This window comes from Haliotis rufescens, unplaced genomic scaffold, assembly GCF_023055435.1.
Source record: "Haliotis rufescens isolate VD_foot unplaced genomic scaffold, xgHalRufe1.0.p SCAF_8, whole genome shotgun sequence".
NCBI classification, from domain to species: domain Eukaryota; kingdom Metazoa; phylum Mollusca; class Gastropoda; order Lepetellida; family Haliotidae; genus Haliotis; species Haliotis rufescens.
Window position 1 is genome coordinate 49162725 of NW_025964372.1, and position 26231 is coordinate 49188955.

At 39.9% G+C, this 26231-nt stretch overlaps 2 protein-coding genes across 7 annotated transcripts in view; one reads left to right on the forward strand and one right to left on the reverse strand.

Moving 5' to 3' along the window:
• The first annotated feature begins 10373 nt into the window (after positions 1-10373).
• Positions 10374-17480, forward strand: LOC124115138 (negative elongation factor B-like). Of its 2 annotated transcripts, none has more exons than XM_046475977.2 (7): positions 10374-10450; positions 11169-12069; positions 12989-13091; positions 13560-13655; positions 15365-15730; positions 16648-16767; positions 16868-17480. In XM_046475977.2, the coding sequence occupies exons 2-7, from the start codon at positions 11180-11182 to the stop codon at positions 17012-17014; spliced, it is 1722 nt and encodes a 573-aa protein (XP_046331933.1). In that variant the 5' UTR covers positions 10374-10450; positions 11169-11179; the 3' UTR covers positions 17015-17480. The 2 variants fall into 2 exon arrangements, with proteins under 2 accessions (XP_046331933.1, XP_046331932.1); XM_046475976.2 differs by lacking the exon at positions 10374-10450 and adding an exon at positions 10750-10923.
• A 6379-nt stretch (positions 17481-23859) lies between these two features.
• Positions 23860-26231, reverse strand: part of LOC124115137 (breast cancer anti-estrogen resistance protein 3 homolog) — a 153460-nt gene continuing 151088 nt past the window's right edge. For all 5 annotated transcript variants that reach the window (XM_048389966.1, XM_048389968.1, XM_048389969.1 and 2 more), the window contains exons 6-7: positions 25682-25850; positions 23860-24570 (exon numbers count right to left, since the gene is read on the reverse strand). In XM_048389966.1, coding sequence (XP_048245923.1) covers positions 24064-24570; positions 25682-25850 — 676 coding nt within the window. In that variant the 3' untranslated portion in view covers positions 23860-24063. The remainder of the gene's footprint in view (positions 24571-25681; positions 25851-26231) is intronic.

The following is a 26231-nucleotide window of genomic DNA, read 5'->3' on the forward strand; positions in this document are numbered from 1 at the left end:
TAAAAGAAATATTAACACATTATGGTAGCCAAACCACAAATCATCATACAATCTCCCTCCTCTGCCATTGTCAGACTGAGAGTTTTGTTTTGTTTAAATGCCATGCTCCACAATATTCCAGCTGTATGATAGTGGCCTGAATGTGTCTTATGACTATGAGAGGGTAGTGTATAAGTGGTGTAACGATACGGCAATAGATAAGAGGGGCCCACGATACAATACATTGATTTACAACCCCTGTATTGCGATACATACGATGCATTTCATTTCAAGTTATATTGGTGTAAAAACATGTGAATAATAACAGAAACTGTTCAACCACCAGCTTACACAGATTCTCTAGTATTTCATGGTTGGACATAAACAGCATAACATTCACAGAGCCCTCTACCAGTATGTTTCCAACAATATCCATCTTTGATGTCTGAAATTTGATAACAAATAATTCAGGGTTGTGATTCACCTGCAAAAAAAGAAAGAATATGTGCTTGTGAAATAAAAGTATTGTATCAGGATACAAATCGTATCACACCCATAGTAGTGGGATACGAATCGTATTGCGATCCCACGATATCGTTACACCTATATTGACAAGCATGCAAGGTGCTCTGAGACTTGTAAAGATCTGGAACTGGGGAAGACTACCTGCTTCCACCTAAAATCCAGTTACCGAAGTGTGAGAGTAAGATTCTGAAAGGTTTACTTCATATTTCACATCTTGTTGTACAACAGTGACACCAGTACCACAGACCAGGTGATAACTGAACTTATGTATTGAACAAGCTTTTCTGCTTAAGTCTAGTCCATGGAATTCTGTACATAAATTTGTCTTAATTTATTCTAAAGTACCATATCGCAGTGTTTGTACATACCCATTGTTTTCATCTTGTTTATTTAGTGCATGCTTAACTTATGTTTATTAGCTGTAAATCTACAACAGTGTTTCTTGACGTGGCGAAGCGATTTGCTTAATAGAGTTTTGTGTTACAAAGTACAAGCTTGTTAGGTGTTTGGTTTTTTACTTTAAGTCTACAGATCTACCAACCCATAATTTCACAGATACATAACAAACGTTTTGAATACTAAGTTTGTTAACATTTTTTTTACTAATACAACTCCAAAGTACACTGATACGGAATGGAAGTACAGTGTAACCTTGCTTATCCGGACACTTGCGTTTCTCCAATATTGTGCGGATAAACAAATTTCGGATATCTGAAACCTTTGTCAACTGACCACAGTTACCTTCCCTACCCAAATTCTACGGAGGCTAAAAACCCTATCTTATAATGCATAAGGTTTTACGAGTATCACGTGCTATAAATAGCTACATCAAATCCCTTCAGTGAATTTGGGTAAAGGAACACGTGATCACAAAAGTGGTCAATAGAAATGTGAAATTTGCGATAAGACATGATGATATTCTATTTAAATTGTATTTCGTGTTCCGCTAGGCATTGTTTTATATGCAGGAATTAAGATTAACATGTGTATATGTCTCGTAAATCAATTAAAGCCAGAAATAGCATTCATTTGCTCTCAGATAAGCGAGATTCCACTGTAGCTCTTTTACATGCCATTCGATGAAATATTTCAAACTGCATCTTTCTTTCACATTTATATATGCCACTCTGCTAACCATATTATCAAGAGACCCCATAAAACCAAAAACAAATCATTTTCATTCCAAAAACTTGTGGTCTTGAATATTTTTTCTGGGGGGAGGGGGCTGGGGCTTGTCGCTTGTCACAGTGACTAGGGTGTAATGGGTGCTGTGTTAAAGCAGAAAACTTCCTGAGCTCATGGTTTTTAGGTGGGACCAGTGTATTTACTTTTTACTATTTTCTTTGTCTGTGTGTCAAAAGGACGGAGCCATATAAAAATGTTGGGTAATTTCCATTTGAAAGTTTTTGAAAAAACAGTTTGAACAACATACAAACAAAAAGGATGCTTTTCAAGCAAAGATGTTTTAAGAATGTGTAGTAGACTAGTCTAAAATGTTATCCAAATATTGCCTTGCTTTAAGACATTTGAAAGGCTACCCAAGCCGATAAACTCCATCCCAGCAAGCAAGAGACATTGAAGACATCTTGTCTTAGTAGATTCACACAAATGAAGACGTCACAATTATTTCCTTAATTAAATAGTTACATTTTTGTTAGTTTATTTTATACTACTGAAAAGAAGTTAAGGACCAACCGATTATTTCATATTACTATAGGTAATCTGTCATAGCAAGAATCTGGTTGTCCTTCTTTTCAGTAGTATAGTTGTTGATCTATGATATTTTACAGTATGCAAAGATTGGGATTCCCAGAAATTGTACCTATTAGTCCCAGTTTCCCACAGCCATGTTGATATATTTATAATTGATTAACGGACATTACGTCAGTGAGAACATGAGAAGGGTGTTTTACATCAACCTTCATTATTTATACAGGGTATATGCTGATGTTTCAAACCAAGTTTAAAAAGCTAAATGATTGAAATGATTGGACCGTGTTGGTTATACTCTTTGTGCTTCTTGCTGTTTCAATAACGTTGTTTTGAATTTTTAATGTATTGTTTCTAACCTTTACTACAATGTTTATAGAGAACTAGTTGTTAGCAGGCAGGACTTGATTAAATGTCAGGCAAGCAGCATGAAATGAAGCCGATTTTGATTTTGTGCATTACAAAATAGCTAATGGAACAATAGAAGTTTCAGTGATAGATCTGAGACATTCAAACAGTTCTGTTTGTAGAAAGTATATTTGTATATTATGTACATGACACTATTACAGTCTGTTTTGTGCTGGATCCACTCTAGAGTCTAGAATGTATACTGGAACATTAAAACTTCAAACATCGTCCTTGTGTTGTATTTGTTGTTTTATGGACCGCCTCCATGGTCTAGTGGTAGAGCGTCCGCCCAGAGAGCGGAAGATCCGCCCGCGGGGTTCGATCCCCGGCCGCGTCATACCAAAAGACGTTAAAAGATGGTACTTGTTGTTACCCTGTCTGGCGCTCGGAATTAAAGGGCTAAAACAAGGACTGGTCGGCTCGAGTCAGTATATACTGTGTCTGAGTGGGGTATTCATGTTAAACTGTGGCATGGTATCTCAGTGAGCTAGCACTATAAATCGGCATCAGTCCAGACTAGTACAAGCAGCCACACAAACACACACACGCGTACATGCACGTCGCTATATAAGTGCAATAATCTTGGACACGACGTTAAACCCCTTTTCACCTCACCTTGTTTTATGCGCATTCAGTAATATTCCAGCTATGTCACAAATACTGTAAATCTTGAAATTAATGCGAGGGTGGATTACTGGGTACATGCAAAAAATGCGACTGGTCTGTGCTTGCATTGATTAAACATCACATTTATATATCAAAATTACTATCAACAATAAGACGGCCTTACTTCACAATTTGGGGACCGCCTCCTGGTGTTGTGGTAGAGCGGAGAGGAAAGCGGAAAGTCTGGTTTCGGTCCGGCCAGGTCATACCAAAAGATGTTAAAAGAGGGTACTTGTTACCCTGTCTGGCACTCTGCATTAAGGGGCTAAAACAAGGACTGGTCGGCTCGGAGTCAGTATATTGTTTCTGAGTGGGATATTCATGTTAAACTGCGGCATGGTATCTCAGCGTGCTAGCACTATAAACCGGCATCAGTCCGGACTAGTACAAGCAGACCCACACACCGGAGCATGCACTTCGCTATATAAGTGCAACAATCTTGGACATAACATTAAACCCCATTTCACCTCACTTCACATTTTAAATAGCATAAACATAGGGTTATTCTTTCCTTATGTAAGTTAAAGAATGTGTACATTGCATTGTGGTGTATTGCCATACAGGTCAGTATCGTTTATTGTATGGAAGGCCACATATTGAGGTGCATGAGAGTTTTGTTGTATCTACCATCCATGCTAATGCTGAGAAACTCCGCTTTCTGGAGAAATATGGGTAGGTACAAAACATCTTATTAATAAAAACTAATAGAAAGGAAATCTAGTTTCTTGTCCTGGAAGGAAGGTGTGCTGTAAATATAAGCCTGGACAGTCAACCCAAGAACCATGGTTTAAATTTGCGCTAAATGTGCTGAAATATAATTAGTCCTTATGGGTCGAAAAATTGTTTTAGAACAAAATATAAAGCCTTGTTTGCACTTACCCATACATACCATCAAAAACATCCTGACTACAGTGATATTTAACCAGCTTATCTTTCTTTCTTTCAAAATTTATATGCAATGAAAAAACGTATTTTTTCAAAGTATCTCAAAAACAGGTCTTCTGTGTTTAAAGATAACGTGACAAAAAAACCATTCTGAAATGGCAGTACACATATAAACATGCAGAATACCAAGGATATGAACTAGGACACCACTATATGGTAATTCCAGAGGTGGTATAACAGATGTTACCCATTCGTAGGTATTGCTTTTAACATCCTAATAGCTTCGCGTATTTACATCAACCAGCAAGCTACTTTCAAATAGTCAAATCCAGTGATGGATGTCGATTGTCAAAGGAGTTTGGTTAACTATGCTTTTGTTCACTCATGGATTCGAAGTGTTGAAATTGAAAGCCATTTATTTGATTGACTAACCAGAAATATTAGGTCACACCTACTAGCGGACTACTGTTTTCTGATTGGCTGCAAATAAAGTGGGTGGGTCTTGAGTGGGTGTGTTTTTTATGCCACTTTTAGTAATATTTCAGCAATATCACGGCAGGGGACACCAGAAATGGGCTTCACACATTGTACAAATGTGGGGAAACGAACCTAGGTCTTCGACGTGACGAGCGAACGCTTTGACCACTAGGCTCCCCGACCACCTCAGCGGCGGGTCTTGCCTTGCATTATTTCAATTTTGCGATTTATAGGGTAGCTTTTTTATATATAAGTATCATCCAAAACATCTATAATCTGTACTAAAGAAACCATGGCAACTGTACCACTTCTGATTTAAGGAGAAGACCCGGGTTCGATTCCCGACATGGGTACAATGTGTGAAGCCCATTTCTGGTGTCCCCCGTCGTGATATTGCTGGAATATTGCTAAAAGCGGCGTAAAACCATACTCACTTACTCTGATTTAAGGAACTTACAAACATATCTAAAACCAAAGAGGGGTCAACAAGCACGAAAACATCAACAATAAAAATATATATGGTCTTGATACTTTAACAAAATACAACTCATTCAAATAAGATCTTTCACTCCTATTCAACACCTCTCTCTTTCCAGGAGCCGAGTAGATCTGAATTCTAGGAGATAGAACAACAATGTATCTTGTTCGGGGAATGATTGATAAGTTCTGAGTATCAAATGGAAGGAATTGCTAAATAGGGAAATATTTTGTTGTGGTCATTACATGATGCATAAAGGTATATCCAAACAAAAACTAGAGTCATTTGAGCATATTAGTTTGTCAAATAATTGTCACTTGTGATAAGTAGAGATCTGTGACTTTTGGAAAATGGACAAACTTGAGGTACGTGCACTGATTAAGACTTAGTACTTGCAGAAAAAGTGCTCAACTCTAAAAGGCATCAATGAAGATATGAATATGACACGAGGCAAAGATGGCCTTTTCTGTGTCAGCGTTAAGAGGTGAACAGCAGAGTTTAAGCGTGGCAGAGAGAGCCTTAAATGGAAGACGACCCCCGTCCTGGAAGTCCTGTGACGTCACCAACACCAGAAAAGATCCAGCGAATCCACGATAAGTATGGTGGTGACCGACCAAATCTCGTATCGTGATAATCCATGCAGCTCTGTTTGATGCTGATCCAGAAAGGTTCTTGCAACGATTTGTGACTATGGATGAAACCCGGGTTCACCACTTCCAGCCTGAGTCAACAACAATCCAAACAGTGGGAGGAGCATTTGACATCACCACCACCGAAGCAGACAAAGACTGTCCCATCTGCTGGAAAGGTTATGGCCTCCGTTTCCTGGGATACCGAAGTTGTCATCGTGACAAGTCTTTCTATGAGAGGCTCGTGTCGTAGAGCGCAAGCAGGGTAACAACAAGTACCATCTGTTACGGTCTTTCCACTGCACCAGGAGGCGGTTTCTTGGGTAGACTAAATACCTTGTGCCACGATTGTGACAAGACAAAGCTCAGTGGGGGCCCGGCTGTTTACAAGATATGTTTTTGTTTGTTTGTTGTTTAACGCCGCACTCGGCAATATTCCAGCTATATGACGGCGGTCTGTAAATAATCGAGTCTGGACAAGATGTGACTTAGCTGGTTGTGTGCAAACGTACTCAGGCGGCGAGGATCGTTGCTCCTCTGATCATCCTCGAGACACTAGGAATTGGAGTGAGTGAGTGAGTTGGGTTTAGACGACTGGGCCACCCGTGTCCCCACTAGGAACTGGAACCGCCAGATCACCAACAACAGCCGGTGCCACCTCTACCCTCAAGGCATCCGGCATCCCCAACAATTTGTCTTGGCATACAATCTCAGAATTTTGAGTCATAACAGTGTACATAGCTTGTTCAAGCAATTGTCGATGCCGTGGGATTTTAACATAGAATGCGTGCTCAATATTTTATTGATTTGTCACTCATTGCAAGAAAAATATGACGAAAAATAAATTTCAACATTGAAATATTGTCATCCGCGTAGCAGATAAACATTTCATGTTATGCAGCGTTCTGCACTGCGGCTTTCGGAATGCCACTTAACACGACTGAGCATCCAGTGTAACAAAAGGGGAGTGGCACCCTCACAATACACGTGTATTTTATCGTCCATTGATGATTAATCCTACATTCATATGGCAAACCAGCATGCAATGTCGTTAAATTGGTCATACATTAATACCACAGAGCTGCCTCGTCTTCGGTCTTAACTTTAACAGTGTTTTAGTAAACCTTGTAGACATTCGCTACGATTCATGTTTGGAAGGGCATATATTGTATATGTTAATCACTCGTTAAATAAGTGCATGATTTCCGCATTGCAGTCAAAACAGGCTTGATTCATGATGGTGACGCACCGAATAAATTCTTTTCGGTTCCTTGTGTGAAAACATAAAACTATATACACTTGTCAACATAATTTTCTCCCAATAGGATATTGACATTGCAACATGTTAAGTTTTAACCTGGTGTTTATTTTACAACGTTTAAACACCCTGCAAATATTCATTACAATACCCCCAGTAGATGTCCTTGACCTTGCTAGTGACATGGTATATGGAAGTCATAACTCATTTATAATCTGGTACTTTTCTCTCGATGTGTATTTTCAACACTAGGACACTGCAGAACATCACGTCCCTCCACCTCAAGCCTAATGACAGAACTGGTAATGATATAAATAAACACATGTATAAACGTGTCTTGGCTTTTGCTTGTTTGTTGTTTGAGTCCGCCTCAGCAGTATTTCAGCTATATGACGGCGGTCTGTAAATTTCATCAATGTAGATGATACTTACATCTACGTAGATGGTACATCTTTTTTTTGTTCGTTTATTTGTTGTTTAACGCCGATCTCGGCAATATTCCAGCTATATGACGGCGGTTTACTTTCATCTATGTAGATGACACATTAATCTACGTGGAAGATACTGTCGTCTCTGAATGTTCATCTATTTAGGTGACACATTAATCTACGTAGACGATATTGTCGTCTCTGAATGTTCATCTATGTAGACGATACATTAATCTACGTAGACGATATTGTCGTCTCTGTATGTGATATTATAATCGTACGTAGCGTTACTCAGACAGTGATATTGTCTTTTGGAGTTGCGAACCCATTTGGATACTAGTTTATACAAACATTTATATTTTTTAAAAGTGATAACTGTTAATTTAATTAAATGTTTGGGAGCATGTTGGTTGTTTTTTTCATTTTGCCTTTCCGTATATTTACAACATACTGAAATCTTTTCAAATTGTCAAACTGTCAACGCTAAAATAAAAACATAAACTGCAGAATTGAACCTTCAGAGCTTTAAAGGGTGATGCAAGTATTGGTTTGATATAGTTTGATATAGTTTTATATATCATCACCCCTTCATTTTTACGTTTTACCTCTTAAACCTAATTTCCGTAATGGAGAAATCATATTATTCAAGTGATTTCTCCGGCTTTAGCCATGTTATTTTTTATATATAATTTCGCTAAAATTTTGAATAATGGCCTTTGTTTGTTTGTTTGTAGTTTGGAATACATTTTGTGCTCTCCTCTCTTTATTACGGTTGTAAGAGAGTGTAGCGTGTGTCATTTTCTTTCGAAACATTGAAATGAAGATTTACTTTATGCCATGTTTTGATAGTACCTCAATAAAGACATGTCAAGGAAGAAAGTCAAACAAATCGGTCAGTATTAATTAAGCCCGAGATTATGCTCGGAACAAGTGTCGATTACTCAAGACAATATTGTTACCTTAGTCGATAATTTGATAGCAGATGACACTTTCTTCTAGGTAGATTATCATGTTATGTACATAGATGAAAACATCATCTACCTAGATTATAGAATCATCAACGTAAATGTAAGTATCGTCTACGTAGATAACAGTATCACCTACGTTATGTAAGTATCATCTACGTAGATAATAGTATCATCTACGTAAATGTAAGTATCATCTACGTAGATAACAGTATCACCTACGTACATTTAAGTATCATCTACGTAGATAATAGTAGCATCTACGTAAATGTAAGTATCATCTACGTAGATAATAGTAGCATCTACGTAAATGTAAGTATCATCTACGTAGATAAATGTATCCCATACGTACATGTAAGTATCATCTACGTAGATAATAGTATCATCTGCGTAAATGTAAGTATCATCTACGTAGATAATAGTATCATCTACGTACATGTAAGTATCATCTACGTAGATAATAGTATCATCTACATAAATGTAAGTATCATCTACGTAGATAATAGTATCATCTTCGTACATGTAAGTATCATCTACGTAGATGGAACTAGCCTCTGTGTAGATGATACTTTTGTTTAGACTGTGGCACTTATACGCTTCCATATGTAAATATTCAAATCTGGACTAGACAATCCGGTGTTTGATATAGTGAGCAACGATTCAAGGGGCACCATGACACGCAGTCAATCAAGGGGACCTTCTCTAAATCGGAATCATGGGAGTTATGTTTGGCTATGGGATTTTTGCAATAAATGTATTTTCTTCTTGTTTATTCATCATGTGGATGTTGTTCCACGCTGCAGTCGGCAATATACCTGCATCGCGGCGGAATGTAAATAATCGCGTCTGTCCCGGACAAACTGTTCCGTAATTGAAACAGGTCGGAATTTATAAACACCATGAATAAATATCACGATAAAGTGATACAGATTATTTGATCAGGTGTGTTCAACTACAGAAATCTACAGGAACAAAGTGACGATTCTCACAAAATGTCGGGTTGGAAAAGATGTTAAAAGCATGCATGTTGTATTTCATCACATAACATTTAGACTCCATTTGTTTCATCACTGCATTTAATTGAGTTCCCTAATAAAGTCACAGAAGCAATTAAAACCTGCCGATCTGATATTATTTGATATTTATGTATGTGTCAGAAATGTCCCTCCACGGGATTAAAGAACTATGACATCGTATGTAATAAATATAATATCTGGGATTGCACTATTTTAGTAAAGTACTACTTCTAGTTCTTTTTGGGGTTGAGTCCAGTCAAGAATTAGATCCCACATTCTCAGAGTAAGGCACCTAATCGGTGGTTGAGTGGGTTAGATCACTGACTTTGTGTGCTGGCGATTAGGTGCATCACTCTTAGAGTGGCGCAACCCCCAAACGTACGAGAATTTGTACTTTACTGAGAAAATGTATTCCCAAATATAACATTTGTTACATAAGATAACATATTTTTTTTCATCCCGAGGAGGGGCATTTCTGACACATACCTACATATCAAATAATATGAAATCTGCAGGTTTTAATTCTTTCTGGGATTTAATTAGGAAACTCAATTGCGAACAGTGGTCAAATAAAGGTATTGTGCATTCATATGTAATCTTTTGCTTACAGGAAAACATGACAGTGAAAATTTTGTATACCGGATCTCAGTACATCTGTTTCCTAAATTAGCTTTGGGAACAAGTAAGTAGTGCGTTATTCCGTCAAATTAGGTAATTTTTTTCAATATTATATTCCTTTGCTTTTATTAAGTTTTCGCTCGAATGATCAGATTTTACGTACGCATTTCTTTCACCCCCCTTTATTATTGGCAAAGCAAATTTACCATTCATGCCCTACTCTTTTTCCTATGATGAAGTATTATTTTGTAACGAAATTGAAAAAGAATGATGTTATTACAACACTTATTGACTTAAATAAAAATGTCAGGAAGATTGTTTTAGTTTACGACAAGGAGTTATTTCCCTTGTTTCCTCTTCACCGTAAACATCAAATTTAGCCCCACTTCCGGTTTTAAAAATTGCACGGTGCGTATATGAATTTTTCCTAATTTCTTTGAATGTGTGTAATTGTATGGCATAAATTCTTATGTGATGAATTTTGTATGGTATCATGTATTTTTTAAATAGTTTTATTTTAATAATTTCATCTTGGTCTTGTAATATACTTGAACATGTATCAAATCTGAATGTTGCCGGGAAAATTTGTGCCTACAGATTTTTGCAGATGGTAGAAATTTGTATTCTATCTGATGACAGATTTCGCAGGAAACGGCTGATCATTATGGTGCAGGGTCGATGCCCTGGTCCGATGTTGTGAGGAGTTATGAAAACGAATTGCAAAGAAGTCTGATAGTATCTCGTAGTCAAAAGAAAAAAATATGTTTTGTAGCAAATGGACCAGTTAGTTCTGTAACGCTTGGATGTAAGCAAATGACATCATTCATTTATGATATTTTGTGCACTTATACTTTGAGTGCATCAGCTGTATATATGATATAGTAAGTCTCTTCACACTCTACACTTTGTGAAAGTAGTAATTTCTAATGGGCTAATATTTTTGTATTGTCTTTATATGTTTATGATATATCACTGTAGTCAGTGTGGAAATTTAATAAAACTCATAATAGAAAATAAAATCTATAAATTAGAAAAAGGTCTGACAAACTTCCAAAGTTCCAAAGCTCTGATGTTCATTCACTTTGGGGCCCTGACTGTGAACTAGTTGTGATGTTTGATCTTACAGGTTAATGTGTAATGATGTCAGGGCTTGATGCTCTGGGTATCCCGGGTGGTGAGGCTCTGAGAGAGGCTCTCACAAACTGTTCCGACCCCCTCGGAGCCATTGAGGAGTTTCAGAGTGAAAATGGTGTGCTCCTTCCATCCCTAAGACCGGCTCTACCATTCTTGGATCTTCATGGAGTACGACGTCTGGAGTTTCATGAATCCATCTTGGAGGAGCTTCGAGATAAACTAGTCAATGGAATATCTGATTTAGCAAACAGTAACAGGGAGGACAAGATCAAGAAGCTGGAGGAGTTGTTGGTTAAGAGTTTTCCTGTCATCAAGGTCAAGACTGTCAGACCTGTTGTGATGACCATCCTGAAACATCTGCCTCAGATCAAAGAGGAATACCTGACCCAGATCCTGGATGACAAGGAGCTATACACAGAGGCAGCCACGGAGGTCAAGCGACAGATATGGCAGGACAACCAGGCTCTGTTTGGGGATGAAGTCTCGCCTCTGTTGCAGCAGTATATTGCCGAAAAAGAAAACTCTTTGTTGAGTCACGAAAACAGTACATTATCGTTCTTTCTACCCATGCCAAAAATAAGACGTCAGTCGGAGGTTGTTCAAAAACTGGTCCATATGATTGGTAAAAATGTCAAACTTTATGATATGGTGTTACAGTTTTTACGAACCTTGTTTCTGAGGACACGAAACACACATTACTGCACATTACGGGCAGAGTTGTTGATGGCTATCCATGACCTGGAGGTGAATGAGATCTGTTCCGTGGATCCGTGCCACAAGTTCACCTGGTGTGTGGATGCGTGTATTCGAGAGAGGATTGTCAACACAAACAGGTCCCGGGAGCTGCAGGGTTTCTTGGATGGGATAAAGAAAGGGCAAGAATTTGTACTGGGGTATGTCCGTTCTGTATGGATGATTTAGGGTTCCGTCATCCAGCTTCTCTGTTCTACAGGTCATTGTTTTCATTTCAAGATATTTTTGTGTATTTGTGATATTACAAGTAGTTAGTTGTTTCGGTCAGTTATTTTCCTTCAATGTTATGAGGTTTGATGCAGACATGTTGATCGTTGTTGACCATGTTGACCATGTTGACTCAGAACATTGCAGAAAATGTTAGAAACTAGTGTAAAGTTGTAAATACTACGTCATCAATACTTCACTGGTTTGGGTACACTACACTCCTCCATTTCCATGACTACCTGTGAATACATACAGCTGCTTTATGGTGTAGTAGTGACACTGTCAGATCTGTCTAATGTAAAAATTATTAAAAAAGACCTGTGTAAATTTGTTTAGAGAATAGCTCTTTAGCAACCTATGCTTCCCATAAGAGGTGACTATTCTGGTCGTAAGAGGAGACTGATAGGATCAGGTTATAAGGCTCTCTGACTTGGTTGATGCATGTCATCGTATTCCAATTGCGTAGATTGGTGCTCATGGTGTCAATCACAGGATTGTCTGGTCCAGACTTGATTATTTACAGACCGCTGACATGTAGCTGGAATATTGCTGAGTGCGGCGTTAAACAAACAAGCAATTAAACACAAACAAACAGTTTAACCATCTTTGACAGGAAACAGACAGTTTGAATGAATTTTTAACTTGAAAGAGCAGATTAATGCATTATATATTTGTTGCTATAATTTATTACATGTACATAATGTTAGCACTATAAGCAGGTGATAAGCATGATAAGTATTGTTTTGACATTCAGTGCGAACATCATGTAGGTCTGAACTATTTCTACAACCTGATGTGATGGAATTCATCCTGTCATATGATGTTTGCAGCTTTTGTTTTGTGATTGAACAGCGACCTATCCATGATCTTATGTGATCCATACGCCCTCAACACCATCGCTCAGTCGGCCATGAAGGTTCTCCTGTACTGTGTCAGCTCGGAAACACTACCACGGGTAAGTAGGAAATAAATTGTTCATAGTTCAGTAAATGGCCCAGGTCTCTCCAGTTCTGTGTTGTACCAGCAATCTATGATTTGGGGTTTAAATCCCATATTTGCCTCGGATTTGCCAACATCTCAACTGTCTCCGACCTGCTGACACAGCTTTATGTAACTGAAATACTGTCATAAACAAAGCAAACACACTCTATGTTCAACAGTTGTAGACATGGTAGATGTAGTTATACAAGTAGCCCTGAAACGTCATACAAAGAATTCAAGAAGTTGCGTTCCATAAAAAAGTGTCCTGTATTACTATAAGTGTACATGGTGTAGATGTAGTTACAGTAACAGTTTTGGAGAATGATGAGTTCTGTTCCTAATGTTTAAATATCCACTTCAGTGCACTGGGTGTTGCTATTTATTTCCATGTACCATTTCATTTACCCAAGATCTCGCTGTTGAACATATTTCCTGTTTGCAGGAGAACCATGACCTGCAGCTGCTTGTACGGATGATTGCTCTCGGGCTCGGAGCGTGGAATATGATTGACAACCAGGTCTTCAGAGAACCAAAACAGGTGACACACTAAACTTGCTAAACTGCTCTATTCATAGACTAACATCTAGTCCCTGAAGTGAACATATCTTAAATAAAAAACAGTTGTTGAATTATTTAAAAATATATATAATAAAATGGAGCCCAGAGACTCTCTTCATTTTCATTGATACTGCAGTAATCTAGACTTGCCAAACATTATAGACTTGCATGGGCTGTATTGGATATGTTTGTTTCAGGGTCTGTATGACAGACTACTCTATTCTGTGCAGAATACTCAATATTTATCATATAATGGGTAGGCTTCTCGGCAGGATAAAGGCAACGGATAAAAACGATAACCGTTGGGGTCATATGCGGATAGAGATGCAAATATCAAAGGTCAAGTAGGACTACTTTCACTGTTTATAAACAAACATGGCGTCGCCCTCGTCATTCGGCGATCGAGTCAGAATTAACCATCGGGAATCTGGATAAACTACAGGGATAATTGCTATCATTATCAAAAGAGCAGTCTAATATGCTGAAAATCAGTGTCTAACTGTGACGTAGCAAAGGCATTTTTAAAGTTTTGGCAACTTTGGAGATATAAATTTCGAAACAATTTTGCGAGGGCATGAGGCCTAGCCAAGCGGGATCAGTAGCCATATCTGTGCTTGTAGACCTCTGCGGCTTAAAACCTTCTCCACAAATTTAAATAGTTGGATAAATAGGTTATCGCATGATAACCTCTATATATCTTCTAACCCATGTTTGTCATTATCATTGAGTATAGTGAGGGAGTATGGTTTTATGCCTGCTTTCAGCAATATTCCAGCAACACCACAGTGGAGGACTCCAGAAACTATTGCTTGTTGTAATATATAATGGGTGGTGATTCATTGAGCATGTTGAGGGTCATCGATTTTATCCAACTGCATTGGATGTTGCTCATTATTTCAACCACTGGTTTAGCCTTGTCCAGACTCGATTATTACTTTCAGACTCTATGACATGGCTGATTGCGTGTCATCGTGCTGATTATGGCATTGATCTTTACTGGTTTAGCCTGGTCCAGACTCAATTATTTACAGGCCAACATGTATAGTGTGGTTTTTAACGACATCAAACAAACAAGCAAAAGAAGTCATTAGATGTTGCCTTTTTGCAAGAAAATAAGTTATGAAAGTTAAAGTGACACATTTATTAACACGGGAGCTTTATAAGTTAGAAAGACAAGTAACCATGGTAACTGGAACCATTTACTAGCTCTGATCTGAAGATGAACGTAAAGTTGTATTGTGACAAGTAAAAATACAAAGCAATATGAGTGAATGAGTGAGTGAGTGAGTTGGGTTTAATGCCGCTTTTATCAGTATTCCAGTTATATCATGGCGTGTCAGCTTAATGTGGGAGAAAAGCCCAAAGTGATGCAGGTCTCAGACGTTTACCACTTCGGTGAAACCCACGAGCAAGGGTATGGTGCTTACAAACCTAGAAACATAATCAGGGCGAACTGGGATTCGAACCCACAATCATAGGTTTCTGGCGTGCCCAAGGGATGCAACTCTGCACAGCGAATCGCGGTGCCTTAGACGACTGGGCCACCCGTGCCCCCCCCAAAGCAATATGAATCAGAAACAGATGCATTTCATAAGTGTAGAAAATCACCAATCTGGCTATTTAGATATTCCACCCTTCGATGTATTTGTCAATAGTGGGGTGTTACGGTTTACTGTGTGTTTGTTACAGGAATCACAGCTGTTCACTAAGTTCATCCCCTGCATCGTGGGGATGGTGGTAGACGATCAGATCCGGGCCGTCTGCACCAAGCTGGAGGAGGGGTCGTCAGGGATACGGCCGCCGTCCGAGCTGTACTCCATCTGTATCAAGCTGAGTCCTATCGCCAGCCTGTTTGCCATGTACTACACCCTCCACGTGGCTCGATACAAGGACCGGGTCGCCGTCACGCAGATCCTCCCCACTCTTATACACTGCGAGAACGACCGGGCGTACGACGACATCTTCCTTCACTCACTCATCTCCCATCTCCTACACATGGTCGACGACTTCGCCAGTGACGAGTTCTGTTCGGCTGTTTTCGACGACTTCCTTCTGGTACATAAATTATGAAACTACTGCGGGCATGAAATAAATGTGGAGAACTTGGTGCCTGTTAACATTTTTATAAAGTCAAGCTTTCTTATCTGGTCATACTGATAACCATAACATTAGGGACCGTTCATTTATTACAGAGGTAGGTGGATCCAAGGTTTTGGATGTTCTAATGAACTGAAAATAATGACCCTCCCCTAACTCGTCATATGTTTGGATGACACTCCCAAATGTCCTTGTTTATTTTATTCATGTTTGTTTGTTTGTTGTTTAACGCCGCACTCAGCAATATTCCAGCTATATGACGGCGGTCTGTAAATAATCAAGTCTGGACCAGACAATCCAGTGATTGATGTCATGAGCATCGATCCACGCAATTGGGATACAATGACATGTATCAATCAAGTCAGCAAGCATGATCACCCGATCCCGTTAGTCGCCTCCTATGGCAAGCATGGTTGCTGAAGATCTATTCTACCCTAGATCTTCACGGGCCTATTTTATTCATGATCCTCCATGAAAATGCGAAAGCACTTTGTACTTTATGAAATGTCCATTTTCCATGACCCTCCCCATGTGTATTATTTTTTGTGACCCTCCCCCTGAGACTGTCATATGTTTTGGTGACCTTCCCCTCATTCAGTCTGACACACCCCTCCACCCCCTTCCCCCCTTAGGTTTTACAATGACCCCACTTGATAACTACTGGAGCTAGCTGGACCTCCCTGTCGACAACAAATGAAAGTGTTAAATTTGATTGCATCGAGAGAAGCTAAATTAAGTTATACACAAACTTGTTTACAGCGGTCGTCTCTTGTTAGATGTGCCGCATACAAAAAGACGTTTCACGTTATGTATCAGTACGTGGGTTTGGCGTATCGTGACATCCTTAGTTTAGAAGTTTCGGTTGTTTTCTGCAGGTTGGTTTGTCCAAGGAGAATGTGCTCCGTCACATGCTACGTCTGTTGTGGCACATACATCATCGACTACCGCAGACCAGACTGGAGAACCTGATGGAGACAGTGCACCCCAACAATGAGGTAATATTTATATGTGTGATACACTTATTGACTCTTAAAGTCTAAATTGTGTTGTCATGAATATGGAACATCTGACATTTTGATTTCTGTGGTTTTCCAGCTGAGTGAAGCTGTGCGGACAACCTACCAGCAGTTGAGTGAGAAGATCAACACGTACAGCCCGAGTCCGGTAGCCCAGCCCGAGAAGCTCGACTCCCCTCTCATGAGTGTACCCGCTCCTACGCCGGCAGCCCCCGATAGGATCTAAGGTGGCTTCCGTCTTTGATTGCAGCCTTTGAAATTCTATGACCTCTTGCCCGAGACTACCAAATTGTGCCAAGGACAAGTAGAACTCCAATGATGGTAGTTTTCATTGACTACTAGCCCTTGGGGATGATAGTTCTAAACCAGTTCTAATGCTTACTTACAGAAAATGCAAATATTTAACTTTCTTGTTCAAGCAGGACTAGCGACAAATTCTGAGGACTACTGTAATCAGGTTGAGACTCGTCCTCTGGACAAGTTCTGGACTTAAGCGCTGCCATATTTCTAGGGCTGTGAATTCAAGTGTCTTCCCGACTGACTGGATGCTGGGACATTGTCATGTGTGTGGTGAACGATGCTCGTATACCAGCTCTAACCACCTACTTCTACCAATTCATGTCATTGAAAATATCATTTGAATCTGATTTGTGATGATGTAAAATATCTGAATAATAATAATCATGAACTAATTTTGTTGGCTTTTTTCTTCTGTGGCTTTACATATGTTAACATCTCCATCACCGCATTAACTTCAAAGTTACTTGAAGCTACGCTCAAACAGTTCCATCATAGCTCTGTGACCTTCTTCCACACCGTCCAGATCTCTCTGTTCAGAATCACAACGTCTACTTCTTGTGACCTAGTAAACCTCGTAGTCTTTCTCTTATGGGGGGCACGGGTGGTCCAGTCGTCTAAGGCGCCGCGATTCGCTGTGCAGAGTTGCATCCCTTGGGCACACCAGAAACCTATGATTGTGGGTTCGGATCCTGGTTCGCCCCGATTATGTTTCTAGGTTTGTTAGCAACATACCCGTGCTCGTTGGTTTCACAGAAGTGGTAAACGTCTGAGACCTGCATCACTTTGGGCTTTCCTTCCACATTAAGCTGACACCGTGATATAACTGGAATACTGTTAAAAGCGACGTTAAACCCAACTCACTCACTCCCTCTCTCTTATGCAGCAGTCTATCAATGGAACAATCTTCCGCTTGAATGTCGCAACCTACTCTGCCTTCAGAACTTCACTCAAGACTCAACTCTCCCGCCAAGCCTTTGACTGAAACACTTTATTTTTTCTGTGCACTTTGAGCATGATATCCAGCATGGAAATGTGCCATACAAATGGACTCTTATATTTACCGTATTCGATGTAGTAAGCGCCCAGCTCTAATAAGCGCCCACGGCGATATTTGCTGTTATATTGGCTAGTGAACAATCCCAATTAGCACCCCTTCCGATTGATCAATGTACACAAGATTTATTTATTCGTGTATAATACACACATGGGCATTAATATTCTGGAAAAATATATCTGTCTTGTATAATACCTACAGACTTTTCTTTTGTATCATTTCAGGCTGTCAGCATAAACCATGAAATTTTCGATCTTTCAACTCTGGTTTTTTTTCACCAAATTTTTGTTCTAATAAGAGCCCCCTATTTCTAATTTTGAGAGCGCCCTGGGATCTTATTATTATAGGGCTTAAGTATTACAAGTAGTGATAAATGTATGTGACAGTCTGGAGTGCCAGTGATCTAACGCTATGTTATGTTATGTTGGAACTGCTGACTGAGATCAAAATCTATTGTCAAGTGTACCACATGGCACTCACAAAGCTGTTTTCATGTGCCACAAACTTGGTGTGTATAATTTCCCAACTAGGTAGATAGGACTTGGTTGTAAATTAGAAAGTTAATAATAATATGTCCATTTATGTTGTGCTAGTTCCACTTAGCCTGCTCACAGCGCATAAAAGGAATCATTCTGGGCAAGTGGCGCCAGGATCTCTTGTGGGAACAATGTAACAGTAATATGGTGTGCAGGACTGGCTAGTCCACTAATGCCTACAGTGACAAATGCCTACAGTCTGAAACAAACATTTATATGCTTCAGTGGTTTTACATGTGATACCCTGCTACCTCTCTGCAGAGTTGAGTGAGTGAGCGAGTGAGTTTGGTTTTACGCCGCTTTTAGCAATATTCCAGCAACATCACGGCGGGGGACACCAGAAATGGGCTTCACACATTGTACCCATGTCGGGAATCGAACCCGGGTCTTCGGCGTGACGAGCGAACGCTTTAACCACCAGGCTACCGGACCGCCCCTCTGCAGAGTTGAACTGGCCCATTTTAGTGTACTATTGCCTACAGTGACAAATGACAAACACTAGTAAATGATATTTAGTGTATGATATTTAAAACAACAACTTTTGTAGGCATTAGTAGACCTAACCATTTACATCATCACAGGTGTTTTGAAGATAAGGACATCTAAGTGTGTCCGTCGGACACCTGGAACACATTGTAGCTGTACCTCCAAAGTTTATCCTCGTCACTGGCACTGTAGTACAAGGAAGTTCCAACCCAGGCTAGTATGTAATAGTGATCCTTGGTGAGTCTGCTTGCGGACTTGACCAGTAGATGTCCGAGCTCAATATGACTTGATAAGAGTTACAAATGTCCGAGGCTTGCCCGGCATATTTTCACTGTTATAAATTAATCTTGAGATATTTGAGCTTGGAAGACCCGAGGGTGAGGTTCTATTTATCACCTAAAATCATTCTTCCAGCTTTTTCTGTTTGTAAACAGCAATAGTCAGTGTCTTAGACGTGTAAAAGGTGCAGCTAAACAGCTACAGTGGCACAGAGATTAGTGATGTCATTTGATTATGATGTCATAATTGTCTGCAAACGATATCTCCTGTGGAAGACAGATTCGGATGATGAATGCATTGACCTGAAGGTCGTTGTTCGCAGTATCAATAACTGGATTATCTGGTCCAAACTAGATTATTTACAGATTGCCATCATACACCTGTAAATTGCCGAGTGCAGCGTGAAACGATGAACAATAAACAAACACTATACGTGAGACTGTCTTGTATCAAGGTTGTAGTGACCTTCAACTGAAGCTCACATAAAATCACAAGTCTAATCTCGCTATATCCGTGTATAGTCTTAAGTGTAGTGGAAACGGGGTCAACTGATCTGAAATAAACTGTTACTAGTGCGAGATGGCTGCACTTGGTAGAGCTAGCTTCGATATCATTGCCAGCTGAGGCCTTTAGCACATTTTAGAATACAATCTGTCCATGTCCTAGAAGAGGACAGCCTCTACGGTCTAGTGGTAGAGCGTCCGCCTGGAGAGCGGAAGGACCGGGGTCCGAACCCCGGCGGTGTCAAACCAAAAGACGTTAAAATATGGTACTTGTTGTTACCCTGTCTGGCGCTCGGCATTAAGGACTGGTCGGCTCGGAGTCAGTATACTGTGTCTGAGTGGGGTATTCATGTTAAACTGCGGCATGGTATCTCAGTGAACTAGCACTATAAATCGGCATCAGTCCGGACAAGTACAAGCAGCCACACAAACACACACACGTACATGCACATCGCTATATAAGTGCAATTATCTTGGACGCGACGTTAAACCCAATTTCACCTCACCTCACCATGTCCTAGAAAATGAACTGATCTCAAACCCAGCTGTGTCAAAATCTTCACAGAAGGCCGCACCAGGTGAACCCTGAAATCACTTTCACTGCCCTGGAGTCCGTCGGCTGTCAGCTATCTTCAGTTACCTTGATTTGTAATTTTGATCATAAAAGAAAACGGAAACAACACAAATGTACTCTTGCACTCACAGCCTGCAATAATATAGAGTGGCAGGGTAGCCTTGTGGTCACAGCGTTCACTCATCACGCCGAACATTCAGGTTCGATTCCCCACACGGGTACGATGTGTGAAGCCCATTTCTGGTGTCCCCCTGCCGTGACATTGCTGGAATATTGCTAAAAGCGGCGTAGAACCATACTCACTCACTCCGCAACAATATTTGGAATATTGCTAAAAGTGGTGTAAGACAATACTCACCCCGCAGCAATATAATTGTGTGGTTTTATTTTTGCAATCAGAACTCCTCTCATCACAGAAATCAGATATCCATATGCCTCCGTCACTCCTATAGAATTTGGAAGCCTTAATGCTGATTGGCTGATTAGAAAGGTCACCTGACACAACATAGAGGTGTCCTCCGATTATGACACAAGGTAGTATGGTATTTCAGTTAAAGATCAGATTTATATATTTATTTTTATTGTGACAAACTTTTCGGAGCAAATGCAAGTCATAATTTTACTAGAATTGTTCTTTAGCAACCTACGCTTGTTGTAATAGGTGACTAATGGGATCGGTTGGTCAGGCTCGCGGACTTGGTTGATGCATGTTATCGTGTCCCAACTGCGTAAATTGATACTCATGATGTCTATCACCAGATTGTCTGGTCCAGCATAAAGCTGAAATATTGCTGAGTGCTGCATTCAACAACAAACAAACAAACAAACAAACATGCGCCATCTTCTGTTGCAGTGCAAGAGACACTTGATGAAGCTGCTGTAAAATGTACACATATTCTTGTTTCTACTTGAGATATCTACCAATGTCGACTCACCAAAATAATACAAAGAACAACATGATGATTATGAATTGTTTATTCACAATTGTAAAAAAACATACTGACATTTAAACAGCTTCATTAATCGACCATTTCGGTCTTTATGCTGTTGTGGTAATATGTTTTTTAGACATCCCTTTATGTCATCTCTTATGTTTGATGGTAAGGAGAACATTTATACTGAAACAGGTTAGTATTCCTTTAGAGTCGTCATCCTGCTCTTCACCTGCAGACACAGGTTTCCACTGACAGTTCTACTTGTAATGTAAAACCTGTCAATAAACCTTTGAGAAAGAAAAAAACGACTGAAAAGGAGATGTAATCGTTTCCATTTGAATGGAAAAATATATGAAAAGTACCTGGTTACTGAAAATGAGAGAAACGTGAATTTATGTAACATGCTGTGGGAATGATCAAGTCTTTGTTCAGCTTGCATTAAGTAAAACTCATTGCATCTACACATACTGAAACTGAGTATACCTGCAAAATATACGCTCAACTTTCCTTGTCGACTTGACATTGCCTCTGCTCCACCATTGTGTAACAAACTGACTGACCAACCACCAGAATAGAAGAGGTTGGACTAACTTGTAGTCCTGGGTGAAGGCCATGAGCACATTCGTGGTGCTTACAAACCTAGAAACATAATGGGTTGAACCATAGCAATATGGAAAAACAGCATGATAAATTGTTTATGAACAACTTTGTTTCTGCTAACATGACCTACCATATTCGACGTAATAAGCGCCCCGCTCTAATAAGCGCCCACTGCGATATTTGCTAATATATTGGCCAGTGAACAATTCTAATTAGCACCCCTTCTGATTGATCAATGTACACAAGACTTATATATTCGCGTATAATATGCACTCGTGTGTTATATGCAGATTTAATTATGGGCAATTTAATTCTGGAAAAATATATCTGTCGTACATAAACATTTCAGGCTGTCAGTATAAACCATGAAATTTATCTTTTAACTCTGTTTTTTTTCACTAAAATAATATTCTAATAAGAGCCCCCTATTTCTATTACGCTTATTACGTCGAATACGGTAATTTGTTTTCTCCTGCCTCTTGTCATATCCTGAATATCTACCATAGTTTCGTATCCCTAGACAGCCTCCATGGTCTAGCTAGTGGCTAGAGAATTTGATCCAAGCCGCGTCATACCTAAAGACGTTAAAAGATGGTACTTGTTGTTACCATGTCTGGCGCTCAAGATTAAGGGGCTAAAACAAGGACTGGTTGGCTTGGAGTCAGTATACTGTGTCTGAGTGGGGTATTCATGTTAACCTGCGGCATGGTATCTCAGTGGGTTAGCGCTATAAAACCGGCATCAGTCCGGACTAGTACAAGAAAACACTTCACTATATAAGTGCAAAATACTTAAACGTGAGGTTCCATGTTATGGGCATCATATCCATCTTAACAAAAAAATATTTATGTATATAACATGTCTCCCACATAAAAACTGAAAATATTAGTTGAAATAAAATAATTAATTTATTGTGGCCTAACTGAAGCTACCATAAAATTTGTCCAGACGACTTCTTGTAGCCAGAGACGGATCTAGGATTTTGAAAAAGGAGGGGTAGACATAATACCCAAGACACTTTGCCGAGGCCACAGTTAACATGTAAGGTCTGTGAAACAGGGGGATCTACAATCCACCTCTGATCCACCAGAGTTAAGACAATTTGCCACTTCCAGAATATCCAGGAAACAGCACCTGTACAAAACTGTGTAATATCACTAAGTAATAAATTCTTGTTCAGACTTTCATTCAAAATAGAACTATTTTCAATACACGAAACTCAAGGGATGTAATACTAAGAAGCTCAATAACAGACACACAATTTAAAACTTCATAAAGTAACCAGTCAGCTTGATGTGGAAAAAAATAGTCTTGGTCCATTGTCTGGAGGTATCATACAATTGCACGTTACTTCTGCTTTGAGACCAAAATGAAAATCGGCTATGCAGGTGGACACATTGCGATTCCAGGTTGTGTTTGTGGTTGTGAGAGGCGATCAAATGGATAGGATGGTCAGGCTCGATGACTTGTAACCCCAAAGGTGTGAATCGTTGTGAACAATATCCAAAATTCTGGTCCAGACTGGATTATTTACATGCCGCCGTCCTATAGCTGGAATATTGCTGAGTGCGGCGTTAAAACAAACAAGCATACCATGTTTGTGGCTCACTTTACAAAACTATCGATCAATCTGCCACCCACAGCAGCCCTATAACAATAATGTGAACTTGCCATTCATAGTATTCATCTTTGATGAAAGTTCCAGTAAACAAAGTAAATGAATTATACAATCATTATTGACAACTGAATCATATTGAAACCTACATGGCAACGAACAAAAAAAGTCTGTTTTTAACTGATATTAACTGACTATATGGACTGACAAAATAAACTGAATTATCAACATCATTAAATGGCTGAAACAAAACTTGGCAAACATGTAACAGACGCGGTACTTTCCTTACAACAAGCTCCATGTTATGACACCGATTAGCACCATCTCGACACAAGCTGTTGTTACACAAGCACGATGTTCACAAGCACGATGTTCACAAGCTCACAGAAGCCATTACACAGCCGTTCCCTCGTCACCAGGGGGCTCTGCTCGATCTGACAATACTGTCAACAGTTGCTCAAACTTGCTATGGCGATCTGATCGATTGACCCCACAACCTTTCTGTCCCCAAAACAACCTCAACTGCATTTCAGTCTTGAATACATCTATCATTTCATTATTTTCCTTCATCTCGCTGAGCACAGAGTTCCCGACGATGCGGTAAAGTGCGAACTGGGATGCAATGATTCTTGCCGTGTCCAAATGAGCGAGAAGTATTTCCGTACCGAACAACGCTTTGTCCATATCCTCCCATGGAAGAAGACACAGAACCGAGTCCAGATCTCGCTCAAACAAATGTACCACCGGGCTTATATGAGGAATACACACATTTTGCAAGGGGAGAGAACTGCTACCATCATTAAGGGCATTATACGCAGTCTTGAGCTTCGTGTCGAACAGGTATGCACTTCCTGTGTGATTCTGTCGGAGAACGAGCCACATGTCCCGAAGCCTTTGAATCTGAAAGAAATTACATGGACCTTAGTACAAAAAACTTAGAAACTGTGAGTAGATGTATATAGCCATAGTCAGCAATATTCCAGGTACTGCAAATCTTGAAATTAACGTGAGCGTGAAGTAAATGAGAAAAATGCAAGTGCATTAATGAACTTCTCATTTATGTCTCCAGATGACTATCCAACAATAAGACACTGCACAGACTTTTAGGCTAGGGGTCAGCAGTGGTATTAATTTGCCACAACGACACTTAACCAGCCACGTCACAATGTCACCTGACCCTAAGTTTTAGGACTGAATGGTATTACCCAAATACTGGTATACTGCAATACGGTTTTTTTTCAAATGATATGAATTGCAATATTATTTCTATGTTTCAGTATATTAGGTAATAAGCAATATTGTTATTATTTGTATTGTTTAACCTAATATCTAAATAGTAATTCATTCACAAATGATGTTTCCCCTTGACATTTATAGACAGAAGGGGGAAGTGAAAGTGGAAGTGATTTTCCGAGTGAGTGAGTGAGTGAGTGAGTGAGTGAGTGAGTGAGTGAGTGAGTGAGTGAGTGAGTGAGTGGGTAGGTGGGTAAGTGAGTGAGTGGGTTGGTGAGTGAGTGAGTGGGTTTGGGTGAGTGGGTTGGCGAGTGAGTGGGTTGGCGAGTGAGTGGGTTGGCGAGTGAGTGAGTGGATTGGTGAGTGAGTGAGTGGGTTGGTGAGTGAGTGAGTGGGTTGGTGAGTGAGTGAGTGGGCTGGTGGGTGAGTAAGTGAGTGAGTGGATGGGTGAGTGGGTGAGTAGGCTGGTGGGTGAGTGAGTGAGTGAGTGGGCTGGTGGGTGAGTGAGTGAGTGAGTGAGTGAGTGAGTGAGTGAGCATGGTTTCATGCTGTCTTCTGTACTATATCAGTCATACAAAGGTCTTTGTGATCTGACTCAACAGAACAAGCATGTTCTACACATTGCTACAAAGTAATACACATGGAAGCAGTGTCCTAATATATACAGTCTTCTCCATAAACACATGTTCTTGCACTACCGACCTAGTAAAACACTTCATAGACTTTGGTCAAACATTCTAGCTTGGCAGTAAAAAGTAGCCACCACCTATAATCTCACCTGGCGTGACAACAAGGCTTCCATGACGCTGACAAAACCAAACAAGTTCCCCATTGTGGTCTTGAGTTCACTGGCGATCTGGATCCACTGGCTGGTCATTCGAGCACGCTCTATCGTCGTCGTGCACGTCAGCGTGGACACCATCACCAGCAGCTTCATACAGTGACATCTACAACAGAGGTGACGTATACATGACTGCAGCCACGCATTTCCAAATATCAGACAATCCAGTTATTGTTATTTTTGGAACAACAATCCACGCAGTTTGGTTACAATGACAAGCAATCAGCCAAGTAACCAAGTGTGACCACCTGAACCATTTGGTCACCTCTTACAACCAGCTTAGTTTGCTGGGGATCAATTCTAGTATCTCTTATAAGAATTCCTTAACTTTGGGGACGCTGTGATACAACTGGAATACTGTTAAAAGCGGCGTGAAACCCAACTCACTCACTCACTTAACTTTTGGACATCTTCTGAGTGGTTCATGTTTTAGGCTATTTTTGGCTTTGTGACAATCTTTACCCTGTGAAACTTATCATCAGCATTA